Here is a 24,138-nt window from a genome sequence, read left to right as displayed (position 1 = left end):
GGATGAACGAAGGCTGCGAACAGGTTTATTTTGTGGTGCTTAACGTCAGACATTGTAATGTGGAAGTCTCAGTTTAAAAAAAAATAAAGAAAAAAACCATAGATGCCAATTTCAGCATACAAACGACATTAATTTCCTCTCAAATACACAAGCCAATATAAGCTAAAGTTCCAAAAACACCGTCATGCCAAATTTGACATTTGCTTGTTCAAGAACCCTCCAAATGCATGAAAAATGCCTCCATAGTTGAAAGGAAATTTGACACAGCTTAAAAAGAAAACTCCTCAAGAAATCAAACTCAACCCAATATTATAAAAGACAACAGGACCAAACACAACAGAACCTGGTCTGGTTTTCTTCCCCTCACTGGGTTCAATGCAGGGTTACTTCTAGTGACTGGAATGACTAAACCTTTATGTCCTAAGGTTAGAAGTCTGTATTTATTACTGTTTGGCTGTGTTCAGATAAAAGTTTTCCTTAGTATTGTTTTAAAACTTTTTTCCCGTCCTCTCCTTCAAGTTAATTAAACCAACTGCAGCATGATGTCCGCAGGGTTCAGCTGTCGAGAGGCTCTGTGTAAACGGCATGTTTTTTCTGCTTACCCCAAGCTGTGTTTAACCAGCTGTAGAAACTGCACTCTGACCAAAGTGCCAGAAGAATGATGGCCTATTTTTGGCAGCTTGCCGCCACAATGTCCAGTCTTCAGTGAAGACAATGCAAGATCTCTGTATTGTTCAAAAGTAGTTAAAGAAAGAGAGAGAGTGATGAATCTGGGATTCTGCAATAGAAATGGATGAGATAAATGAGAAGCAGCGAGCAAGAGACAGAAGAAGAATGAGACAATCTATCATCACTTAAGCTAAAGAGAAGTGGGTATAAACTCTTCTCCACCACTTAATCAGCTAAACAATTGGGATATTTTGTCAGAAGGCGAAAAGTAGAGAAAAGGAAAAAGCAAAAAGCAAAAAGTCGACAAATAAACAGAAACTATAAACTCAGCAAATGTATGAAGGTGGAACTGAGGGACCAACATCTGCAGCCAAACATGGCCCTGTGACCTTTTCATCTTCATCTATATCAGCTCCATAAGCCATAAATAAATCCCTTTAGAACCCCTTTTTTTCTCCTGTTTTCCAGTGATGAACGCCAAGGCTTTGCTGTCAGGCGAAAGTTTGGCATGTTTGTATTCATCACATAAGAGATACTCATGTAGCTTATCCAAAGTGTTCCTACGGAGGGTTGTGCCGAGTAGGAGGAGGAGGAGGAGGGGGGTCTGAGTGATACCATCTGCTTTGGCTCCGCTGTGTAAGTTGTTCACTGCGGTTTGAAGAATGGGCCGTCGGCCAATCTAGTCCCAGTTCAGTCCATTCACTGACTTAAGAGTGGCTGTGTCCAGCGGCGCCAGCTGACTGTCAGTGTTTAAACAGAAACCTGACCGGCCTGGCTGACCCAAATGAGGATGACCCAGATGACCGGTGTGTCTGTATTCAGTACAAATACAGAATTTGCTGTAGTGTAGTGCCCAAAAACATTCCTTAGTCTTTGCCATGCAAAATGCTGACAACATTTGGAAAGGCTGATTATTTGAGTACTTGAGCCAATGGACTCATAGAAGACATCATTATCCCAATGATGTCTCATATCACATGTGACTATTGAAGTTGAATGTAAGAACATGTGGTCTGTCAACCATACAATTCTGTCATCATAAAGAACATTGTACACACCTGTAGTTATGTTTTGTAGGTGTACGTCAAATGTGTTGCTGAGTATGAAAGTTTTCATCAAGCTAGCCAAAAATTTCATAGCTGTGAAAGTTTTAACCCAAACAACTTTTTTTACATAATCCAAATGGTCCGTTGTAGTGCTAACTCTACCCTGTCTAACCTAACCTAACCTAACCTAACCCATACTGTGAGTCAAAACTAAACACAAGTGATTCTTAGGTGTCATTAAGCTGAAAGAAAGTCATAGATGACACAGAACTTACCACCCCCCTCTAACCTCCTAGCATAGTTATCCTGAGAGTAGATGACATCAGCAAAATGCCCAGATGTGCTTGAATTTACAGTAGGTACTTGAATTTTCATATTCAGACAAAATGTTTAAAGAAATGAAATTTAGTTTGTTTAGTTTAGTTTAGTCTGAGTTTTAGCAGCATACACTGAATGACTCTAAAGAGAGAGGGCACCCCCAGCTGAGCCCTGGATTTGAAAGTTGTGTTTACAACTACAATTTACATTTGCTGCATACTATGGATGCAATGAGTTGTCAATCAAAAGACGGTTGTTAAATGTTGTTGACATCATATTCTTCATGCTAAGCTAACTTCCTATTTACCATCTTCAATCACAAGGCAAATAAAGGCCCTTGCTTTTGAAATATTCTGCCCAGTAGCGAGTCGATCTCCTACAGTGTATAGTTCTTCCGCATCACTCATGTAGAGCCTTCCACTCAACATGCATTATTTTCTAAAATGGGTCAAACTGCAGACAGGGTTCACCCTGTGGAGAACAAGGACCCCAATCCTTGACCCCCAGAGTGATAACAACAAGTAAGAACACTCAGCAGCTGTTAGCATCATTTGTCAGGTCAAAACCAGGTCAAGCTCATTGGCCTGTTATTGTAACATAGAATTCCTCCTGTCTCCTTCAATGTTTAGAGGTGAGGAGACTTTATGTGAGAAGAGCTGGAGCGGTGCTTAATTCTGCAGGATTTAGCCAGTGCAGTGTGTTGAACTTGGCCTACATGCAAGAAGAAGACATGATAAAGAAAGTAAAGGGCAGGTTGTGAGTAAATGCAGATGAAACGATGCGACTGCAGTAAAAACCACAATCTGCCAGCTCTTATTCACCTTGTAAAACATTTAATCAGGTATTGCAGGAATAACTAAAAGTTTACGCTGCTCATTTCTCGTTGCCTCTGGTTGGGAATCAGTGTGAAGAATCTGCATTAGGTGTAAAACAAGCTCATAAAAATAACACAGACGACAGCGTCGTGGCTCCATAACCATTATCCCAACAGTGCAGTTACACACAACGTTCACAGTAACGCTCCAGCACCTTAAGTACCCCAAAGCCTGTGATGTCTCTGCTCCAGCTGCTCCACTGTTTTTACAGTCAACGTGAGTGCCTTCCAGCATGTTTTTATTTGCTATATTTTCAACATGTCTACATCACTCCACAGAGACCACCGTGGTGTATCGCCATGGCTTGTCAATGAAAATCTCACAAAGTCTGTGGTAATGGTGAAGTTATCAGCCAACAGATGGAAAAACTAAAGAAACTCAGAGCTGTGAATCTTCACTTTTACTGCTTTGACACTTTTAGAGCAGAAATGAAACAACAAGGGTGGACGAGGGGTTTTACTTTACAGACAAAGTTACTCCTCAGAAAAGCTGAACATATTGGCTTAATATTGGTCCTACGTGGACATTTTTTGTGATACTTTTACAACTGTAAAATCTGCTGCATGTGCAAAAATCACCATGTCATGAAACTGTAAATGAGCTGTTATTCTTCAGTCATGGCCAGGTACACATGATTCTTATGATTCAGACGTTATGATTGATACGTTTGTGGAAAATAAGCATATGGATCTGTTTTTGTACAGTTTCTACATCAGGAATGTCCAGTAGAGGACAGGGTGACCTCACTAGTGGTCCCAGGCCATAAAAGATTTCTGCAGCAGTATTCAAACAGGATGAGACCTGTGTCCACAGCTTCAAACCAAACACCAAAGACCAATCTGACCAGTGGGAACAGCCATAGACTCCAGATCAGGTAGGTGTGGTTCGAGGTGGTGGCCTCTGTTTTCTGAGTGCTGCTGGAGGACAGGGGTCGAATATGATACATTTTAAGACATCTACAGGCGGAAATCAACAAGAAGAAAACTTGTACCAGGACAATACTCCAACACTGTCCAGCAGCCATTATGCCTTACACACACACTGCTACCTGTTTCTGGAAACCCAATATCTATGCTCCACAACTGCTGGATTAAATGTGAAAATACAGAATGGGACGTTCTAAAGCTATTTCTAATATTAAACAAAACAAAGTCGTGTCTGCACAATGTTACTGTGTAAGCACATTTGTGTCCCTGCAGCATGAATTACTCTCAACACACAAACACCACTCTCTTTCCTCTCTTGAATAATGAGCAGCTTGATTTACACAGCCATCGCTGAGGTAACTCAATCCAGGAGAACTGTTAGCAGGTCTTCAGCCATGTGTGTGTCTGTGTCTGTGTTTGTGTGTGTGTGTGAGAGTTTTGGCATGGGTGTAAAGCTTTCCAGATTTACAGCCTGGTCCCTCTCTTTTGCTAACAGTCGCCATTTAACAGAGGAGGTTGCACGTAGCTGTTAGCTTCCATAAAAATCCTCAAGTACCTGCTGGCTCTCGGACTCTCTCAGAGTCTTTGATCCACAACATGTGACCTGCAGCTGATTTCCGACTTGCAGGAGGAAGATCCTGTCCTTTTAACACAACATTATTTTAGAGTTCTGTGATGTATTTCATCATGTAAGGTAAATTACATTACCTAGTGTTTTGGATTTATTGACTGCTGTTTTGTTTATCACTGTTGCTCTAAATATTCACAGGTGTTCCCATGCTAAGTCTTATTAGCCCATCTTGAAGCGGTTTACTACATACACACTATATAAATATGACTTCTCAAAGTGAATTGGTATCAGCCCTTCAGCCTTGTCCTGACAAAGCATACAAATTGGTAACAAATGCTGAAAAACTAAAACACCTGCTGGGATGAGCGGAAACCACATCCTGCATGTATGAAATAATGAAGACCTCTATCTGATTACACAGTCCCCATTCTGAGATGCAAACATGTTGTGAGTTTTCCGTCTGTTTTTCTGCCAGAGTCTGCAGTGACCCGATGAGGAAAACCATAAATCTGACGATGTATGCCGCAGAGAAACTTTTACTGTCATTCTGAATTTGAAACTTTCCTTTCTTTCAACTCTATCCATAGTTTAAGCAAGGACATCTTTAAAGAATCATAAAAGCAAGACTAGCAACACTATGATAAGCTCTTCACCCCCTCATACTGGACACACAAAGCCTACTGCCATCTGGCTTCAGTCTTCAGTGTGAAATGGTGCAGTATTTTCTTGCATTTCCATGAGTGCTGTAACTTCTGCAACTCTTAGCCACTACCAATTTCACCCATTTTCAGAATTCAGTACTTATTGTTACCAACCAAATGAAGTTGATAATATCAGGCCTGTTAAACAAGGAAAATGAACGTTCTATGGATGATAAACCTAAAAGTAAGACATAAGCAACTTCAAATTTGGATTAGTTACTGAAAAATTGTACCTTTGGGTAACTGGTATCGGATTGAATGTGTAACTGTAAGAAAAGGAGTGACCTGGTATTTTTACAACATGACAGAATGCCCTTTGAAAGCACACACTGATGTGGTGACATCAGTACAAAAAGGGGGCTACAGTGTTTGAAATATGAAGTATCCCAAAATAATACCCCTTGCTGCCAACTTACAATAAAAAGTTTTTTTCCTATAACTAGCTTAAAGTATCCTGTCTGTTTTAACTACAGATCATTTGTTATTCTTACTTTAAAATGCACAACCATGAAGTCTAAATGAAAACCTGACATGTCTGGTTTCTTTCTGCTTGCCCACAAAAGTGCTTCTTCGCAGTGACTGACAAAGGTTGACTGTTAACTGCTCTGATCTCTGGCAATGATTCGACTCCTCTACACAACTCAGGTGCTGAGTTCATCTGAAACATGTCAGCTTACAACTCGTGCTCAGTGAAGCTGCAAGAATGAAATGGAAAACTAACTTGTTGTTGTTGTTTTTTGCCACAAGTGTTTACAGTCAGGGTATTTTCATCAATGCATCAAAAGCAGTGTAATTTCCCAGTTGGTTTGATTTGCTGAGAGGAAATTGGAGCAGAGTTCATGTTTCATATCTGCTGCCAGAGGGAGAGTTATCAAATCCGGGGTAAATGGGCAGAAATCTCCTCAGGCAAACCACTACATCACAATAAATTGGTTTTCTTCCCCTTGGCCATGTTTGCCAGGTTTGACTCAGCTGTTAGTGTGTGCTGATGGGAGTGGGTGGGCGTTATGTAGGACATTGTTCAAATGGAACAGGACAAGTCTTTTAACTGGGAGCACCAATCTGGTTGTGAGCAAGGACTTTATAAAATTGTGTTTTTGGTCTCAATCTGCCCAATAAAAAAACGATTTGTCAATAAATTGTGGAGTCAAAGTACAACATTTGACATGACTGTGCAGTAGACAAACACAGATGCCACAGAAACAACAACAAAACAGTAAAAAACTGTATACTGTAGCTTCCCATTTAGGGAGACTACATGGTTTGTCAGACAAACCGCAGGAAAAAAATTACCAGTGTTTTACTGTTGCAGTGCAATTTAAAGTCCGGCTTGCCAGACACATTCTGTAAAACACCATGATTTTCCTTTGAGACGATGGCCTTTATTGCTAAGCTACATACTGGTTTCAGGGGTAGAGACGTCACAGAAGACGTGGTTTTTGGGAAGGCAAATTATTAGACCTAATTAAACAGGAAAATACAAGTCATTATTTTATTAAACTCTGCTGGAAATGTCTCAACTATTGACTGCCCCATTTGTTAGCAGCCTTGAGCTCAGAAACAACCTTTCTAAGCCTGTTTTTATATAAGTATAAGTATTCTAATGGCCAAAATAACCTAGTAGCTAACCATGTAGCTTTTGAAAAATGTCATTTGCATGTACAAAATTTGCCTTCAAGTGCTCGCTCGAGGGGCCAGACTCTTTGCCTAGAGACAATTTCATACCTAACAAATTTTGTACCTTAATGTCAGGGTTGTAATAAGAAGCAAAGGGAACCTGTCCAATGTCCAAAGCTTATTCGGATGTGTTGCAGAAGAAAAGTTTTGAGCAAAATGGTGGTCTGACAAAACCACTTCAGTCTCACAAAGCAATTGTTAATCTCTCGATTCCTATTAAGCCAACATTGTAGTTTGGTTTGTTGTTTTTCAATGAATTACACATAATGAGGAGAAATTGCAAAGTAAGTGTCAGGGAAACATTCAGACATCCATTTCCACCAATGCCTTTTGGTGGAAATGGATCTGTTTTTCTTTCTTCTCCGGTCAAAGGAAGCTGCTGAAAGCGTAAGGGGTCAGAGCCCAAAACTGGGATGTGACTGGCATTGCCTGTGGCTGTGACTGATGATAGCATTTTTCAACTAAGATCTGAAAATGGAGGTGAGGATGGATGGGGATAATAACAAACGGGTAATTTCCAGGCAAGCCAAGGAGCTAGGCACATTTATACCAAGAATTGTTGCTCAAATCTGTAAAAATGTCCAAAACACAAAGAGGATCTTAGGCTGCAAGTGTTTGACAGGACAATCACCATGTGATGAAATCTACCATCACATAGATTTAATATGAAGTAACACAACAGCATGTGAGAGTAATCCACAAAGCTTAGAGGTTAAACAAACTGATTTTAAAGTCATCAGCGCGGCTGATTACGGCTGCGCTGTTTTGCTTGACAACTTTGGTACACAAATCTGGTTCTGATTTTAAACTGGACCACTCGGCTGAACACAACTTTAGATTTAGGTCATTTTAGAGACAGCACTGTACTATAAGCCATGAAATCTAGCTTTGGCAAAGGTGACAGTGGAGAGAAATACAGACCACCCAAACACTTTCCCCTCAGCATTTTGAAAGGATATTTAAAAGCCCCTTTGGGAAATTCTTAAGCTGTTTTGACCGTTTCAGTATTTTTCTTAATTGCAGAGCACTGACAAAAATCACAGACATCCTGACCCTGTGATGGTGGATACAAGAGAAAAACATTACAATATTTCAACACATCATGCAGAGACATGCAACAAGATGTGAGGAAATTAGATGTGACATCCACTCTGAGACCACCAATGAATCCATCAAGATGATCCTGTGTTTTCTGTCAGATTCTTAGTTTGTAGTATATTTGTATGGCCACGATCCTGTTTGCATTTCAGTTCTTGGGTTTCTAGTGTGTTTGTAGTTGTTCTGGTGTTTTTCCTGGGTTTTGGTTTGTTTTCCTGTTTTATTTTGAAAACCGTGTCTCTCTGTGAGTTTAATTTCCTCTTGTGTTTTCCACCTTGTTGATCACCTGCCCCGCCCTGTGTCTTATCCCTCATGCACTATTTAAGTCCTGTGCTTCCCTTTGTCTTTGTCAATCTGACTGTGTTTCCCTGGTGTCAGGCCCTGCTCTCCAGTTTCTCTGGTTTGAATTGTCTGTACCTTGGTTTGGTTAGTCTTTGGTTTGGGTTTTTGTTGTGTTTTGGAGATTTTGGATTCGTTGGCTGATTAAAAGCTCACCTTTTGTTATTACCCCACCTCTTGGAGTCTGACGTTTGGGTCCTCCACTGAACTCGCACACAACAACTAGTTTTATGGTCTCCTCCATTTTCTCTTCAAGGGCTGTTATAGGGTAAGAAGAAGGGGGGGGGGGGGGGGTCCTGTGCCACTTGGCACCACCCTGGAGTTCCTGCAGTGAAAAACACCTAATGTGTGTATACCATCTTGTCTATCATCTATCTCAGTAAGTCATCACCAGAAGAACATTTAAAAAAAGAGGTTGATATTTCCAGGCTTTGGAAAGCTCTTACCTGATTGAAAGCACAGAGCCACTGAGAACAGGAATCCCAGCATTTCTGCTGAACATCTAGAGCAAAGTTAAAACTGTCACCAAGTATATCGGTCCCAGATATCAACATGAGTCAAATGGCAGTATGTGTCATTATAGCTGCATGACAGGTCATTACAATCTTCTGTGCTCAGACTCAGATTGAACCCCATTCTTGACGGAAAAGCACTACATACTTCTGTTTCTGCACAAAGCTCTGGTAGGAATGAGAGGCCACTGGCTAAAAAAACCACAAACCAAGGTGAGAAACTGACTATGGTCGCCTCATTGCTCGCCTTATTGTTTCCAACTTGTTTAAAGCAAAGAATGAATTGACACATTGACTAGATGTTTGAGGCAATAAGAGAGAGATAGTGGAGCCAGGGAAAGCACTGTTTGTTGATGTGTGTGTGCCAGTGGTGGTGGTGAAACAACAAGGTAAACTAGAACCAAAGCATTAATTAGTTTTCTGTTCAGCATCCCAGCTGACAGTGTGCTCACGCAAACAACCCAGCTGCAGACCAGCTGAGTGCACACACACACACACACACACCACCACCACTAATCCCACCTCCCACTGGGAAACAATCACTACAGATGCTCCCCCCTCCACACATCTGCACCATCCCAGCATTGATCTCTCCCCAAAGCAAAATGCGAATCCCCCTGAAATTACAAGCAGCCCTTTGACAATAAAGGCTGCACTAAAGAGTTTAAACTTGGGGCCAAATGTCATCCATCATTCAGGTCAAAAGTGCAGCCATAAGGGTTCAAGGTTGTGACAATAAAGCAGCTGACCTGTGAACTGGAGTAACCTGGTCTAAGACTGTTTAAGATAAGATAGTGTGACCCTGGTTTATTACAAGAATAAAGTATGAGCACACCACCAGTCACAACATGATCCTCTGACAATTAACGTGCTCTAAGCCAATCAATCAATCACTATTGCGCGATGACTACTTAAAATAAAAGGTGGTGTTCCCTATGTCAAATACAGTGCAACCTTTAGTTAAGCAGTTGTTGTGCCAAAACCTTCTCATCTGCAACACACCGTTGACAAGCTGAAGTCATAGTGCAAAGCAGGGTAAAGGTGAATCCTCACAGATGACTGCCTTGACATTAGAAGGACTTTCCAAGTGCACCATATAACACTGGTGTGTGTTATTCACAGCGCTGTCATCCGCACAGAATTCAAGAATCAAGGATATACATAAGCGACATGGAAATCCTCACTTATTGTTTTTGAGGCACACACTCCATGACCTCATCACTGTGTGACAGGACATGCTCTCTCTCTCTCTCTGTGGTTTCCACCAAGATGAACAGACACCTGCTTGTTCCAGCTCTATCTTTCCACCCTGACAGACAATTTCCAGCCTGTTAGATATTCCGTGTTTTCAGCCATCAGGGCTGGTGCTGCCAAAGCCAGGAAGCTGGCCTCTCCCAGAAAAACAAACATGCTAATTCAATCCACTTTACATTAACTGGAGTTTTGATGCACTTCTAAGCCCTTCTGATGTTGACTCATGAGTGCACTATTTCCTATTCTGTTCAACATAATATACTCTAATAGTCCACCCACTTTAGCCACCATACCAGTAGAAAGTAGACATATGGGCATATTGCTACTCTGGTACTCTGGGTTGGCCTCAAGGTGGCCTCCTGTTTTATGGTGGTTTAGGACCTACCGGCCTTATGAGATGACCTTGGTGGAGCGTGCACTTCTGTCTGAATTTGTGCTTGCCGTTGTACGTCAGCTGCTTTCTTGCATTTTTTTGTTTACTTTGGAGCTTCACCAAAAGAGAACCAAGAGGTTGAGTTTAACCAATCAGAATAAAGCCCAACCCTGCTCATATGTTCCTACCCAGTATATACTGCTGTACTTTTCTCACACAAAACCACCCTTACATTTTTACAAGAATATGCACAAAGGCCAACCTAAAATGCAAAAAATGGGCCAATTAATGAATATAATACATCTGGAGAAACTTTTAACATTAAAAAGAACCTAGACATTTTTATACATTTCTGAACCATAAAATATAGTCTGTAGACATTACAGTGGAGGCAATAAATGTGAGGCCTCAGCATTGTACGTTTCTTAGCCAACTACAGGTGGGTTGCAAACAAAGCTGATATTAGCTTGACATGCAAGTTTTTGTCAGACCATGATTGGACATTGTGGTGCAGTGTTTCCACTATGTGGGCTTTTCTTATAGTATGATGAGTTATCTCTTTGCTGTCTGCACATGCATACACTACATGTCAATGGTGTTCTGCATTGTGTTCCACCATTAAAATAATAATTAACAAAAAGCAAAAACACCAGTCCAACAAACAACAAGGGATTTAAACCAAAATAAAACAGATTCTGATCTGTTTACACCCACCCAGCACACAGAGGAGGTCAAAGTGAAGTGCAACGTCACACCTTTATCCTCCCACGCAAAAAAAACCTTCCTATACTTAACACATCCTGTGTTTGTCATCCGGTTTTACGCTTTGAACAGAGTCATCTATCTCACCCTTATCTTACCCTATCTCACACTTAAAAATAGTGGCTTGTTCCAGGACAAATTTAGCTATTCCTGTTTATCCTGCAGGATAACGCACATGTTTTTGATTCTGAGTTTGTCTCCGATTATTCGCAGATACAACCGTCATGACTGGAGAACAGCTTTCCTCAAACTGTTATGTCAGCAGAATCGGTGACCCTTCAGCTGCTTTTTACATAGTTTCCAATCTCTAAAGTTTGCTGGAAACAAGTCACACATGATAAAATCCATTATAGGTACGATTTAGACAGAGATAATGGCTGTTACGTTTGACCACATCGGATGGCTGGTGGAAGTAAACAGGAATAACCTGCTGAGATGCAGATCCTGCATCACAAACAGCCTGCAGAACATCTTGAAGCACTTTGAGCTTGCTGACACATGAATGTGTAAACAGTCACATGAATGCCTGGATCATTGTCTGAATGTATAACAGAGATAATATCTTTTTAATACTGAAGATACATTTAATTAGGAATATTACAAATTTATACAATTATAGATGAGCTCAGCTTCATTTTAAAAATGGTGGAAAAAAACATCTTGGAGTAACTGGATCCAGTGGTCTTCTTGATCAGAAGCAGATCTGTAGTGGCCTCTTTTGAGAGATAAGACACCACAAGATGCTACAACTGACCAATCGCAACTAGTTCCACACAACCATGAAAAGGACTCATAAAGAGGACTAAAGATGGATCTTTGCACAAGAATCCAGTTGCTTGCATAGTCAATGTATGACCCCAAACAAACTCGAAATCCAATAAAAACCATGAAATCATTACCTCATAATGTAGTTACGGCAGTCATTTTGTTCTGTAAAGCCTCATACGTTTGACTTGAGACTATAAACACAGAAAAAAACATCTGGATGTTCTCATCCAACATTCAATGGTAGACCTACTACGGATACCACAGTGGTTGTTACTTTATTTGGTGACAGCTTCTTAGAGCTCACTGCTATGATGTTCCCCATGCAATACATATTTCATAAACTGGACGTGAGTTGACTCACTTGTGTATTACATCATCTTGGATGGAAACAAACTAGACATTCATTTATAGGGAAATGTCACACACTTTAAAAGTCTCCAGTCTTGCTCATTCATGAAATCATTGTTGGACAGCACTGAGGATCTCAATGTGCTACAGTAGAAATTGCACTTTTAATCAAAACCTGACATGTTACCTCTGTGTAGGCCTGCAAACCAGATGACCCATATTACACTGCAACCAAATTATGGTTATATCAGAATCAGAACCAAATGGATGTGGAAGGTTTTACACACAATTTCCTCAACGTTTATGTCAGCACACAGCTGTTGACAATTCTATTATCAAGGTCTGATCTACAGGTGTTGCTGCTTGTTCATGGACATGAAAAGCTTCCCTGACTGCTTCTGCTGTGATTTGTCATATCGTTCTCTCTGCCAACTACTGTACACTGATATGTCATTTTCTCCACAGCTTATGTTGGGCCACATGAGAGAAATTCATTTTCTCTAGCAGGAATCAGCATTCTATGCCTGCTACTTTAATACATTCACAGCAGCACAGCTAGCCGCTGAATGTTTTGCTTCTAATTCACTGAAAATATAGGTCACAGCAAACATGAGCAAATGTATGTGAACCGATTTGCCTATTATTTTAAAGCACAGGCTCGATCATCTGATATGGTACAGCACCACAAGGCTCTGTATTAGGTCCACTTATTATTTCTTTCAATAAACAGTAGTAACGTTGTAAAATAATTAATAAGTAATCGAGGCTATAATGTGTTAGATGGCGTCACGTTTTTATGCTGATGACACTGTTACATACTGCTTTGTATCAACTCTACTATAGCGATTGGACACTTGCTAATTTTATGTCTTTGATTTAAAATCCAAAATAACTGGATACAGATTACTTAAAATGCTACTCTTCTTAACAGACCTGCTAACAATGTTGACTCGCAGGAGTGGAGCTGAGATGTGCAGACAAGTTGCAGAAAAAGGTAGCTTGTAGTATGTAACATGGGAGTGTACAGGGTTGTACTCACTTTTGGAGCTAGCTCCTAGAAGCTGTGGGCTGAACTGCAGTAACACTTCCACATAAACGTCATGTGTCAGGCCTAGATGGCATCGATGGTAATCACAGAGATGCAAAGGGTGGCAGTGCATGTGGATCCCATCACATATGGCTCACATTTGTACACATCGAACAAACATGTGCTGCTGTACTTCTGATGATCCAAAACATCAAATGTGGGTCACTTACATTCATTTTCCACCCTTTTAACATCCAGCACCGCCCTTCAGTGACCTCTGAGAACTTCATCATTGTGTGGTGGATTGTGGATTCATAATCTTGTTATTGTCACGCTCATTATCATCATAATTTTCATTCTCACAGACTCACATCACCAGCCACGTCATCACATTCATTATCCCTAATAGCCAGCTGTGTCAGATAATTAAAAACATTATCATTTCTGAATAATTAGCATGTGTGCAGCAGATGGGGGCAAACCTTCATGTGTGGGTTCCTTTTTGGTGGTATTCTATATGCAAGTATGAAAGTGTTCATATGTGATGCTGCAGTGTATGCCGTGTGTGTTAACATGTAACTCATTAGTTAGAATTAAGAGCAGCTAATTCCCAGAGGGTGTGCTTTAATGATTCTTCTGTGTTTTAAAGCCAGGACTAGTTCTTCTGAGCACTACATGGATTTCCATTACCAAACATTACAGAATTTAGATTTTCTGTCACATTCAGAGTTCCAGTCCTGGAATTTCTTTTGTCTTGCCAGTTCTCAGTTTTTGGTGCATCCACGCTCATAACAGTGTGCAGTCTTTTCTCTCTGAGAAGCAGGATTATATCAGCTCTATTCCTACAATGGAGAAGAAATGTGAATGTTGCCACGGCGACAGCTCTGTTTTCAAGAATATTTACAACATGCAGCCTGGAAATATTTGTCCCTGGTGCACTCTCTTCCAAGTAAGCCAGCACATACACACACACACACGCGTCCCTCCTCTTGAAAAAGTGAATCATGACAGAGGATTATAAATATGGCAAACATACAAACAGCCTGAGAATGGAGGCAGTCTGACTCAGCCAACGGCTGCAGGATCTACAGTAGGGGGAAAATGGACCATGAAATCACACTTGAAAAACTTCTCTCTAATGCAGCTCCACCCACTTGATAGAACATCACACAGTTCTGCAATGAGGCAAATATAAATTGTACTGTATTCTAACAAGATCATATTCCACCAGCAGAAGCCCAAAGTGGTGTTTAATTTAAAATATCAGATGCACAGTTAAGCTCCATGGGGGCCACATTAGCTAAAGAGACCCTATAATCATTCAACTGGGACAATGCTGCTTTTGTGACACAGAGGTCTTTGAGGCGATCACAGGTCAAGATATCCGAATGCCACTCTAGATTCCAGCACACTGACGACGGCAGCAGTGGCATACTGTCTGAAGACAGTGACCTTCATCTCTGACATCATTCCTACTACATTAATTACACAGGGCTGCTGATTGCAGCGCTTGTCTGTCAGCACACACGTTGGGAGGTTTTGTGGAAAAGAAAATCTGCAGCTCGTTCATCATTAATTGAGGACATGTTGAAGAGGTCCTGATTGATCCATTAATCAGTGAAAGGGGGAAAACTAGGTTTAAGCTGTGAAAACAGTCTGCACAAATGGAAAACACTCATAATTGAAACCATCGCACATGCACAGAAGCCTGCAGGTATCCCCTGTCACAACAATATGTAAAAGCTATGGGAAGTTTCCAGAGAGTTTAGGAAACAGTCTATTTCTAATATAAACAGTGTATTATATATAGTGCCCATGGACTGCAATTGAGAGATAAAAGAATGTCAGAGATTGCAATACCATATTTATAATCGTGAAAACATAAAAGACATAAATATTTATAAATACATTTTCTTACTCCCAGATCCAAAGCATTGCTGAGTGCTCCATAAGTCAATATGGGGGTAGTTTGGATATTTAAAGTCTTAAAGTCCTACTATCACAGCAACAATACTTTTATTATGCAAATCAAAACTTAAACTGTGCAATAACAAAATTTTGTTCCAAACAAAACATTCTGCACTTTATGTCACAACTAGGAGGACTGGATTGACTCATGTGTGATTTTCAGCAAATATTTTGCTGACTTGCAGACTATCAAAAGTTCCAAAGACTAGTTTATAGAGGTTCTTAAAAAAAGCAAATAGCTCAATATCTATAGTGCTACACACTGACTGCAGTTTATATACATTTCTGCAAAATCAATAATCAATTGATTTCTTTTTGATTTAACTTCCCAGCTGACTATTTGTAGCCATTACAGAGATGTTTAAGAAGAAGTGCATGACTTTATGATGCAATGAAAAGTGACCCTAAAATAGCTTAAAGTGTGACAGGGGGAGGGTCAGTGTTACAGCCACCAGCTGCATCTTAGCCAAAGGTAAATGTAAAAGTACATCTGCCTGAAAACACACAGCTAAATCCCCCACATGACTTCCCCAGACTCTTTGCTTAGGTCTTTTAATTAACACCTACATGTGAGTAAACAACAGAGATTATCTGAAAAAGAGGAACTATAATGACAATAGGGACTCAAATAGTGTCTGCAGCACTCAATAGAAAGCACAAAAACTTCTGAAGCATCTCCCAATAGGAGCATACTGGCCATATATCTGTGTCTGAATGAAGCACTTATTCCATTCCAGGACCGGAGTGCAGCCAGTTTCATCATTCATATTCAGCAGCATAGAAAAAAAAGTCCTGAGCCAGCAGAAAGTTCACTGAGAAACACTTCTAGCAATAAGCAATCAGAATAACACATACCGTCCAGCAGCTGATAGGCAGAGGAGAACCGGAGGGCAGGCAGAAATAATCCAAAGAACCAGGGAAGAATGCTGCACAGTAACACAAGGAAAGAGTCAGAAAAGTACTTCAAAGTTCATTCAGAACAACTTTCCTAAAAGAAACATAGTGTGCTTCATTTACCGTGAAGTCATCTTCAGTGAGCTTATAGGTCCACACTGAAGTTCATGTGTGTTAGTGATAGTAGAGAGAGAGATGGAGCCCACTCTGCCTGTCTCTCACTCACTCCAAACTAAAACCCTCTCACTCTCCTCCTCCTCTCTCTCTCTCTCTCGCTGGTTCCCCGTCAAACAAAGGCAGCTTTAGTGCGCCAGGACTCAAGGGGCCCTCGCAAAGCTGAAACCCGACTCCCTTGCGTCTCTGTATGGACCACCGCTTTCTAATCCGGCCCTCCCCTCAGACATCGCAACTCCAGATACAAATTAACACACTCCGGTGAAGTTCCACCTACTCCCCCTGCTCCTCCTCACTGGGGTGGTTTCTTCTCTTTCCCGGTGCTTTTAAGCATGTGTGGCCATGACTTGTGTGGGGAGGGGAGGGCTCCTTCAGATCTGAGGCATCCACAACCTTTCTTTAAAGTAAAAATGAAGAGACAAGGTTATCACTGAATGATGGGAAATATTCAGACAGCCAAGGCTAAAGCTCATGTTATCTACTGGTATTACATGAATGTGTTTTCCTCTGTAGTCTAGATCCGGAGCAACATCTACATCAGGTTTGGCACTGGTTGCAACTTCAACAAATTAGGTTGATTGTGAATAATTTTCCAAAATTAACGTTCAATGCTAGCCGTGTGTCCGCCGTGTGATGAGATGGGTATTACAAAGTGACTGTGTCATGTTGGACCATTGCTCTTCCCTGTTGTTTCAGTTACTCCTCATTTAGAGCAGCAGGAAAATGCGCTCGTCATCCTTTAACTTCCATTCATGGAATCAAGGTATTGTGTTTATCAGCATCAAGCAACATCACACAATTTTCCACTTTTCAAGTACTTTTTTCTTTTCCGAAAGATGACCCTGAAGCAACTCCTACAGGGGAAAATCCCATAAAGGTGCAGGTTGACCCAAACTGAACGGTCAGTTCCTGCAAGTGGAAAAACACTTTTTTTTATAAAAAAGTCAAAAGAACGTGCCCCAAAACAATAAAGGTGGTCATAACAGGATGGCCTACTCTTCAGTCCCTCACCTAAATAAAGTTATTCATTCTCTACAGGTGGTGATGCCATCAGTGATTCATCTGCCATAATGTCTGGTCTCAAGAGCCTTTTTGCACTGGAGCCAAACGGAATCTGCCTGAAACAAACACACAAACAGCAGCCAAGCAGCAGTCTCTAGCTGCAGGAGCTGGAGTGGTGGTGGGCAGGGAGATAAGGATGTGTTCAGACCTCGTCTCTGACGGCTCAGACAGATAAGCGTGACCGTGGCCTGTGAGCGATGCTGTTAGAGAGGCGGCGGCGGAGATGAGCTGTCTTCACTCTTCACGCACGGTAACCAGGCAACATTCCTTTGGACACTCAGAGCTTAAATTACAGTCACACAAGGTCTAAATAAGCCTTCATGTTCACAGTATGCAAACATTTATTGGATTTCTGATTTGATTGATTGATTGATTGACTACATCCTCAAAACAATCAGATAATCAATCAAATATTTTGGTTAACTTTGAAACAGATTCATGCATGTGTTCACTTGTGTCCACCTGCAGGTGATACTGCCACGGGTGTCTGTCAGTCATGAATGGATGATCTGAGACTGTTTAGGTAAAAACAAAGAAACTTCAGAAGCATTGAATTTCCTGTCAGCTCTCATTGGATGCTCACTGCTCCAGTATTTATCTAAACATACTTCAATTTAATTCAATTCAGTTTTATTTGGATAGCACCTTTTACAATCAGAATGGTCTCAGTTTCTGTTAACCAAAAACCTCGTCACTAAAGCGAAAACTTAAATCATCATTACTACATAAAGAGATGTGGTCATGACGAAACATGCCAGCCTGTGATCGCCTGCGACTCAGTGAATGATCATTGTACAATCTGCATGCATCAAACTTGGCGATTGTTTTTTAGCATGATGCAGTGCAACTTTGTGCCCCAGACAGAGGTGACGTTGCAGTGGGCTCTTCAGAGCAGCTAGTTCTTTAATGACTGTGTGTTGTGTTGTAAAGTTTAGTCCATGCCATGTGCATGCTCAGCCATTATGCCATATAAACAACCTGGTGCAAGTTATTTGTTAACATCATGCTTCCTTCTACATTGGAACAAATCATTGCAAATCAAGTAACACAGTGCTGTAATTACATTTTCTCCATGTATATCTGCCTGTACAAATATAAACGTTCCCATATGACAGCTGAAAAGAAACATGATGAATGTATAAATGTTGAATTCATAAACATGTAACAAAAGCTAAGGTTTTGGCAAAACTATAATTTTATTAAGCCTCCACACCCATAAGACTCTTAGCTAAGTGTTCTGAAGTCTCCATAGAAGTAGTTGTAAACAAGTAAAAAAGACTTGTTTGTGATGAGAGACACAAGAAGACAAAGAGAAACAGACGGTGGTTTCTATGCAAAGAAAACAGTAACATAGACAATGGGTGAGAGCAGAAGGACTTCAGCCTGTGGGTGGCTGCAGATTAAAAAGGGGTCCAGTCTGAGGTCTCGCCAGTATGAGTCAGAGAGATACCAGATTGCTCTTTAGCTGACGGCTGTGAGAAAGAAGTCTGAGCGGGCCCAGCTGACTCAAAACGCACCAATGAACAAAAAGAAAACACATCTGCTGACAAAGGTTCTGAAACTTTTTTCCATGTGTGAATTTATTCTGGATATAAAACAAAAACAGAAAGGAGGTCCAACGAGCTAATAAATGAGTGGTTAAATCCTGAGTGCTCCATCTCAGGACTCATTTATAATTATGCTAATGAACATTTATGTTCTCAGTCTAGTTTTGCATAGTTAGTTCTTTGTAGTTCTCACACATACGTCATCACTATTTATTGTTTCGACTGGGCACTGAAAGTGCTGTCACACACAGGCGGTTTACAGGCTCCGTCATGCCAGCTGTTGATGGATTGGCTGCTACTCCAGCTTTTCACCTTAACGAAAAATATCACAAGATCTTGTGGCATGAGATCTCGTCGCACCTCTACTCGCTCCACATAATGTTCTGCTGCTCATATTCTAGAATATAGAGTCTCGGATTCCTCACATTGCAGAGTCTCTACAACATTTGTCTTTAGACAACAGCAGCGAACGGACCAGTGATGGACGCTGTGTGATGAGAGTTTACACAGACATAATGGGAGTAGTAACTCATGAGATCTTTTCCAGTCTTCTCTGACACACTGGCCCACTTGTGCTGCGTCAAATTTACCTGTTACCTTTTTTAAAGGAGGAGTTGTATTTATATTGTACACAGTAACAGTACCTGTTATCTGCTGTAAAGCTAGACATTTGTAACATGGAGGTCTATGGGGAGTGACTCACTTTCTGACCAGTATGACAGATCACAGAGAGCCTTAGTATATAACCTCTTGTTTTTTAGGGTTTTTTTGCCATGGCAGTTTTTTATGACCAAGTTATGTTTCAATGAAATGATGGGGTAGAAATGAGATTTAAAAGCTGCTTTGACATGACTGACGTGGTCTCCACAGCCCACAGGTTCAGAGCTTCAGGGCTCTTTTGCATCATGAAGCCCCATCACAAAGCTGGGGTTCAGAGGTTGCACTGAAGCTGTGAGGGTGGGCCATGCAGCAGTATGTGCCTGAGTGTGTGTGTGTGTGTATGCTTCTGGTGTTCTTTAAGCTGGAATTCAAAATGCAGCAGCAACAAAAGGGGGGGGGGGGTAGCTCGGCAGCTTTCCAAGAGAAAGACAAAAATAAGCTTGTGACGCAGACTACAAATGTGCACGTAAGGAAAACAGGCAGCACAAAGTAAAGTTAGTATACTCTTATGTTAAAAGTACCAAAATTCTGCAAATCAAAAATAAACAGATGAAAATGACTTGAGTGTCTTTGAGCTCCTGTGTTGGGTTTCATTTCCACTCTTGTTCCTTTACAGGAATGTGGCCGTGCTTACAGGTGTGCAAGCTGCTGGATCAGAGCGCGTGCCAAACGGTGAAGGATGCCAGTGTTGTCAAGTTACATTTTAAATCCCATTTATCTTCAGAGTTACTGCTACAGTGAGGATGTAATTACCGTCTCCAGGTGTAATCATCCTTACAGATGTTCCAAGTGCCGGAATTTAAAAGTGCATTTACTGTTAAAAAACTTAGTAGTAGTAGTAGTAGTAAACACTCTAGTGATCTTGGTGCATGTTTTGGGCTGCAGTCAGCGTGCTGATTGCGATGTTAAATTGTCAGACTGTGTTAGCATTTTGCCTGGAATTTAAAGAGTAAATGGAAGCAGTAATGGAAGCGTCAGTCAGGGGAGGATTCAGTAGCACCAGGAGCCAGATATTGTTCATTCATCCTGCGCTTGGCTGCAGCTGCAGCTTGGGAAGGGGAAAATAAGGCGGAAAAACGAGACATCCTAAACACACGATGGGCATTTCATTTTAAAAACGGAACACTGTAGCTTTTATTGGCTATTATATGCTGTTCTCAGCACTGTCACCGACTTATTATGCATTTACTTTGTAAACACTCAAATATTTTTCCATTTCACCTCTATGATTCATTCTGTCTGTCTGTTTATTATGGATTTTACCTAGTTTTTGCTTCCAAATACTTTCCACATTTGTTGGCTCGTTTATCCATTACACCAATCACAGTATAAATCTTAACACTGCATCCTCTCCTTCACCACTTCTCCCTGCTGTTGTCTGATAAGTTAGGGAAGAGAATATTTATGTATTGAGGACATGGACTGAGCATCTGAACGTAATTTAATATGTGTAAAAGTAAAACACAACGTAAAGTTTAAGTGGAAAATTGGGAGGCTTTCAGCTTGTGTGTGGGATGATATAGTCCTATACAGTGGGGAGACATACCTGGGAATTTGGGGTGATCTGTGAGCTCAAAGTCCAATGTGCAGCTGATTAATGTGGGTGAGCAACAGCTGGTTCCAATGAGCTGCAAAGAAGGAGTTGGATTGCATTCCTCCTTTTTTTCTGATCCTCACAATTCACTTAATATGCTATAAATTCTGCACTTTTTGTGTTTGTGTGTAAAATAAAATCTTATATTCACTATTAAAGGAGGAGTTTCCATAAATCACATAGTAGTAATGTTAGATATCTTCTGACTTTGTCCAGCTGCAACTGGTTGTGAACAAATCCTGACATTTATAGATAAGCTTATGCTAAAAAGGACTGTTAGCTGTGCATCAACCTCCGATTTATAATGTTCGGTCTCCACAGCAAACTCTTCCAGTCATCTCAGCAAAGTAAGAATAAGTGTATGTGTTGGCTACTGGTTACACATAATGTCAACACATAAATCCAGAACACAATAACCTGCAGGTCACCTGAACTGTAAAATACAGTGCAAAGTGTCGACTCAAAGGTTCTTATGGAGAAGTTTGTTATCGACACACTGTTCAAAAGACAGCATCTGTGAACATTTTCAAGGTGCATATGTTTCCATCCAGAAGGCCTGAAAAACACAGACCACATTCTGCAGGACAACTGATGGAGCCCCATCAGGTTCCATCAGGAAGACCTTCTATATTTCTCACTTCTGTAGCAAGCTTCCTTGGTCTCTCACTCCTCCCTCTTCTCCTATTAGCTCTATCCTCCGTTTGTTTTCAAACGTTCTTTTTACTCTCTCCCTCTCTCCCTTGCTGTCGGTCTAGTCAGCTGAATAGTAGACACACCTCCTTCTATCAGTGACCATGTCCTCGCTCATTCAGCCAAGCACATTCCAGCATACATTATAAAACGTCCGCTCTGCTGTCAGCCAGCTTCTGATCTTCCCCTTTATCCAGCTCCTCTCCACCACCACCAGGTCTAGACCCCGGTGGGAAGTCTCTTTCGTCGGCTTCACCTCCCTTTCTTCCCCCCTTCTTAGATACTGTCACTCTGGGGTCTAAATGCCAAAACACTATTTGTACTTAATCAGTTCAATTTGTACATTGTCGTAACTTGGTCTCTCTTGATTTAACTATTTTCATTGTTAATTAACCTATCAATAATGGAAACAATGAATCAACCAGATTACAAATCCATTACTCACTCAGTGCTTCTTATTCAGGTATTAGCTTCTAGCTTTTCTGATTGACAATAAATTAACATTTCAATCAAATATATGTTATTGCTCCACATCATCGTCTTCAGTGGAGCTCATCAGTCCATGTGCTCCCTCTTCAGATGTTCAAGACATGTTGCCCTGTCATGGTGAAATGCACCCAGACTTTGAGACCATAGAACAAAAGACCAAAACCTTCAGCATTGAAAGAGCCATTTGGGCCCATTTCCCACTGAATAGAGCACACTTGGAGCCACAAACCCCTAACTACTAATCTACACCTATCTGACCACTTAATTGAAGGTAATATTAATCTATATAATATATAGATAGATATAGTTAATATTTATCTGAACAAAGAAAGCCAGTTTATGTTATTTTAATTTCCTCCATGCCGTAGGCTACAGTAGTCAACCTGAATATGAAACATGTTAGTTCAGGGTCCGATATAAAAATATGTATTTTCAGAATAACAGCTTGTTAAATCGTTTCTTTCACCTGGTTAATGTGATTTCTGCTCTTGAACTTGCACAGTGTATCGTATCCATTTCAGGGCTGGAAGACATCACTTTGATTTTCACGAAGGATCTGTGAGGCTGGAGCGATGTTTACTGTTAATGTAGTTCATGATGGAAAACACCAGCTCGCACAAGTATGAGGATCCAAAGATCGACAGGACTCCAAATGCAAACTTTCCATGTTATATAAGTGTCAGGAATGTCATTCCATGCAGGCTGTCGAACACCAGTTTGTCCGGTGTCACAGGTGACGACCCTGACGCATATTTTGACAAAATATTAAAAGTTTTATTTTAATATCACGAGAGCATCTCAATCTCCAAAGAAATAACTTTGAAAAAAACTAAATGAATAAAATACATTTAAATTAAACAGCCATTATTTATTCACATTATTATTACTAGTTTCCAAAAATCGCCGCCTGGGAGCCACAACAGAGGGATGAAAGAGCCTCATGCGGCTCCAGAGCCGCAGGTTGGCGACCCCTGCTATTAACAAACCCTGTATGATGCTACACGTACCTTTCTGAAAAGTCAGTTACAGTCCATGTGGATATTGGCCTTCCCCATATTGGCAGCATCAATGTATGGAACATTTGAACAAACAGTTTTACTCATCTCCCATTCGAGTGCATGTGGATTCATATGTGTTTGTATGTACAGGTGTCGCTGACCCCCCCAGAGTCTCTTCATTCCACTGATGTGAAAGAAAAAAAAATACGGCTGGTAAACACAGAGCCGTGGTCAGGCCTTCAGCAACAAGTCTGCCTCTGCCATATTTCACTCTGCGGACAGGAGAATATATTCACTGGCTTTTCTCACATACTGTCATCTTTCTGCCAAGAACTTCAACATATCCTCACTTTTTTTCCCTCATAAAGCAAAGACTGTTCAAACATTTCCATACATCATCACCTTCCTGGGTCTACTGCTGCGACAAGAGGGGTCAAGAAGTTTGCTGAAAACCAAATCTGTCTAAATTTATGTGTATTTATATTCAGGGATTCTCTGCTCATATCAAATTCTCTACAAATGAAACAAACACGTTTAACATACAAAGCTTTCCGCGTCGTTTGCCTTTAGTTTATTTCTGCATCTGCACATGTAAACAAGCTCATTAGCAAGGTGGGGTTGCAGGGATTTGTACACATGTACACAGTGCAATCAAAGAGTTTACTCTAAATTACAGTGCGAGTTCTCACGCCCAGGAAATTCCCATTATTCATATTGTAAAAAGACCAAAAGAGTCCAACACAACAAGCATCAAAAGAAATTAGGAGTTTGAAACGTTGAGTCACTTCATTTCTCCGC

The 24,138-nt window shown here is 40.8% G+C and overlaps 1 protein-coding gene across 1 annotated transcript in view; it reads right to left on the bottom strand.

Annotated features, from left to right (window-relative positions):
• The window catches only part of LOC114453359 (collagen alpha-1(XVIII) chain-like), a 45,403-nt gene extending 28,882 nt beyond the window's left edge, over positions 1–16,521 (bottom strand). The window contains exons 1-2 of the mRNA XM_028433221.1: positions 16,250–16,521; positions 16,088–16,158 (exon numbers count right to left, since the gene is read on the bottom strand). Coding sequence (XP_028289022.1) covers positions 16,088–16,158; positions 16,250–16,260 — 82 coding nt within the window. The 5' untranslated portion in view covers positions 16,261–16,521. The remainder of the gene's footprint in view (positions 1–16,087; positions 16,159–16,249) is intronic.
• Between the last annotated feature and the right edge of the window lie 7,617 nt (positions 16,522–24,138).

Source organism: Parambassis ranga, chromosome 20 (genome assembly GCF_900634625.1).
Source record: "Parambassis ranga chromosome 20, fParRan2.1, whole genome shotgun sequence".
NCBI classification, from domain to species: Eukaryota; Metazoa; Chordata; class Actinopteri; family Ambassidae; genus Parambassis; species Parambassis ranga.
Note: the sequence above shows the minus strand (reverse complement) of the source record. Positions and strands in the feature narration are given on the sequence as shown.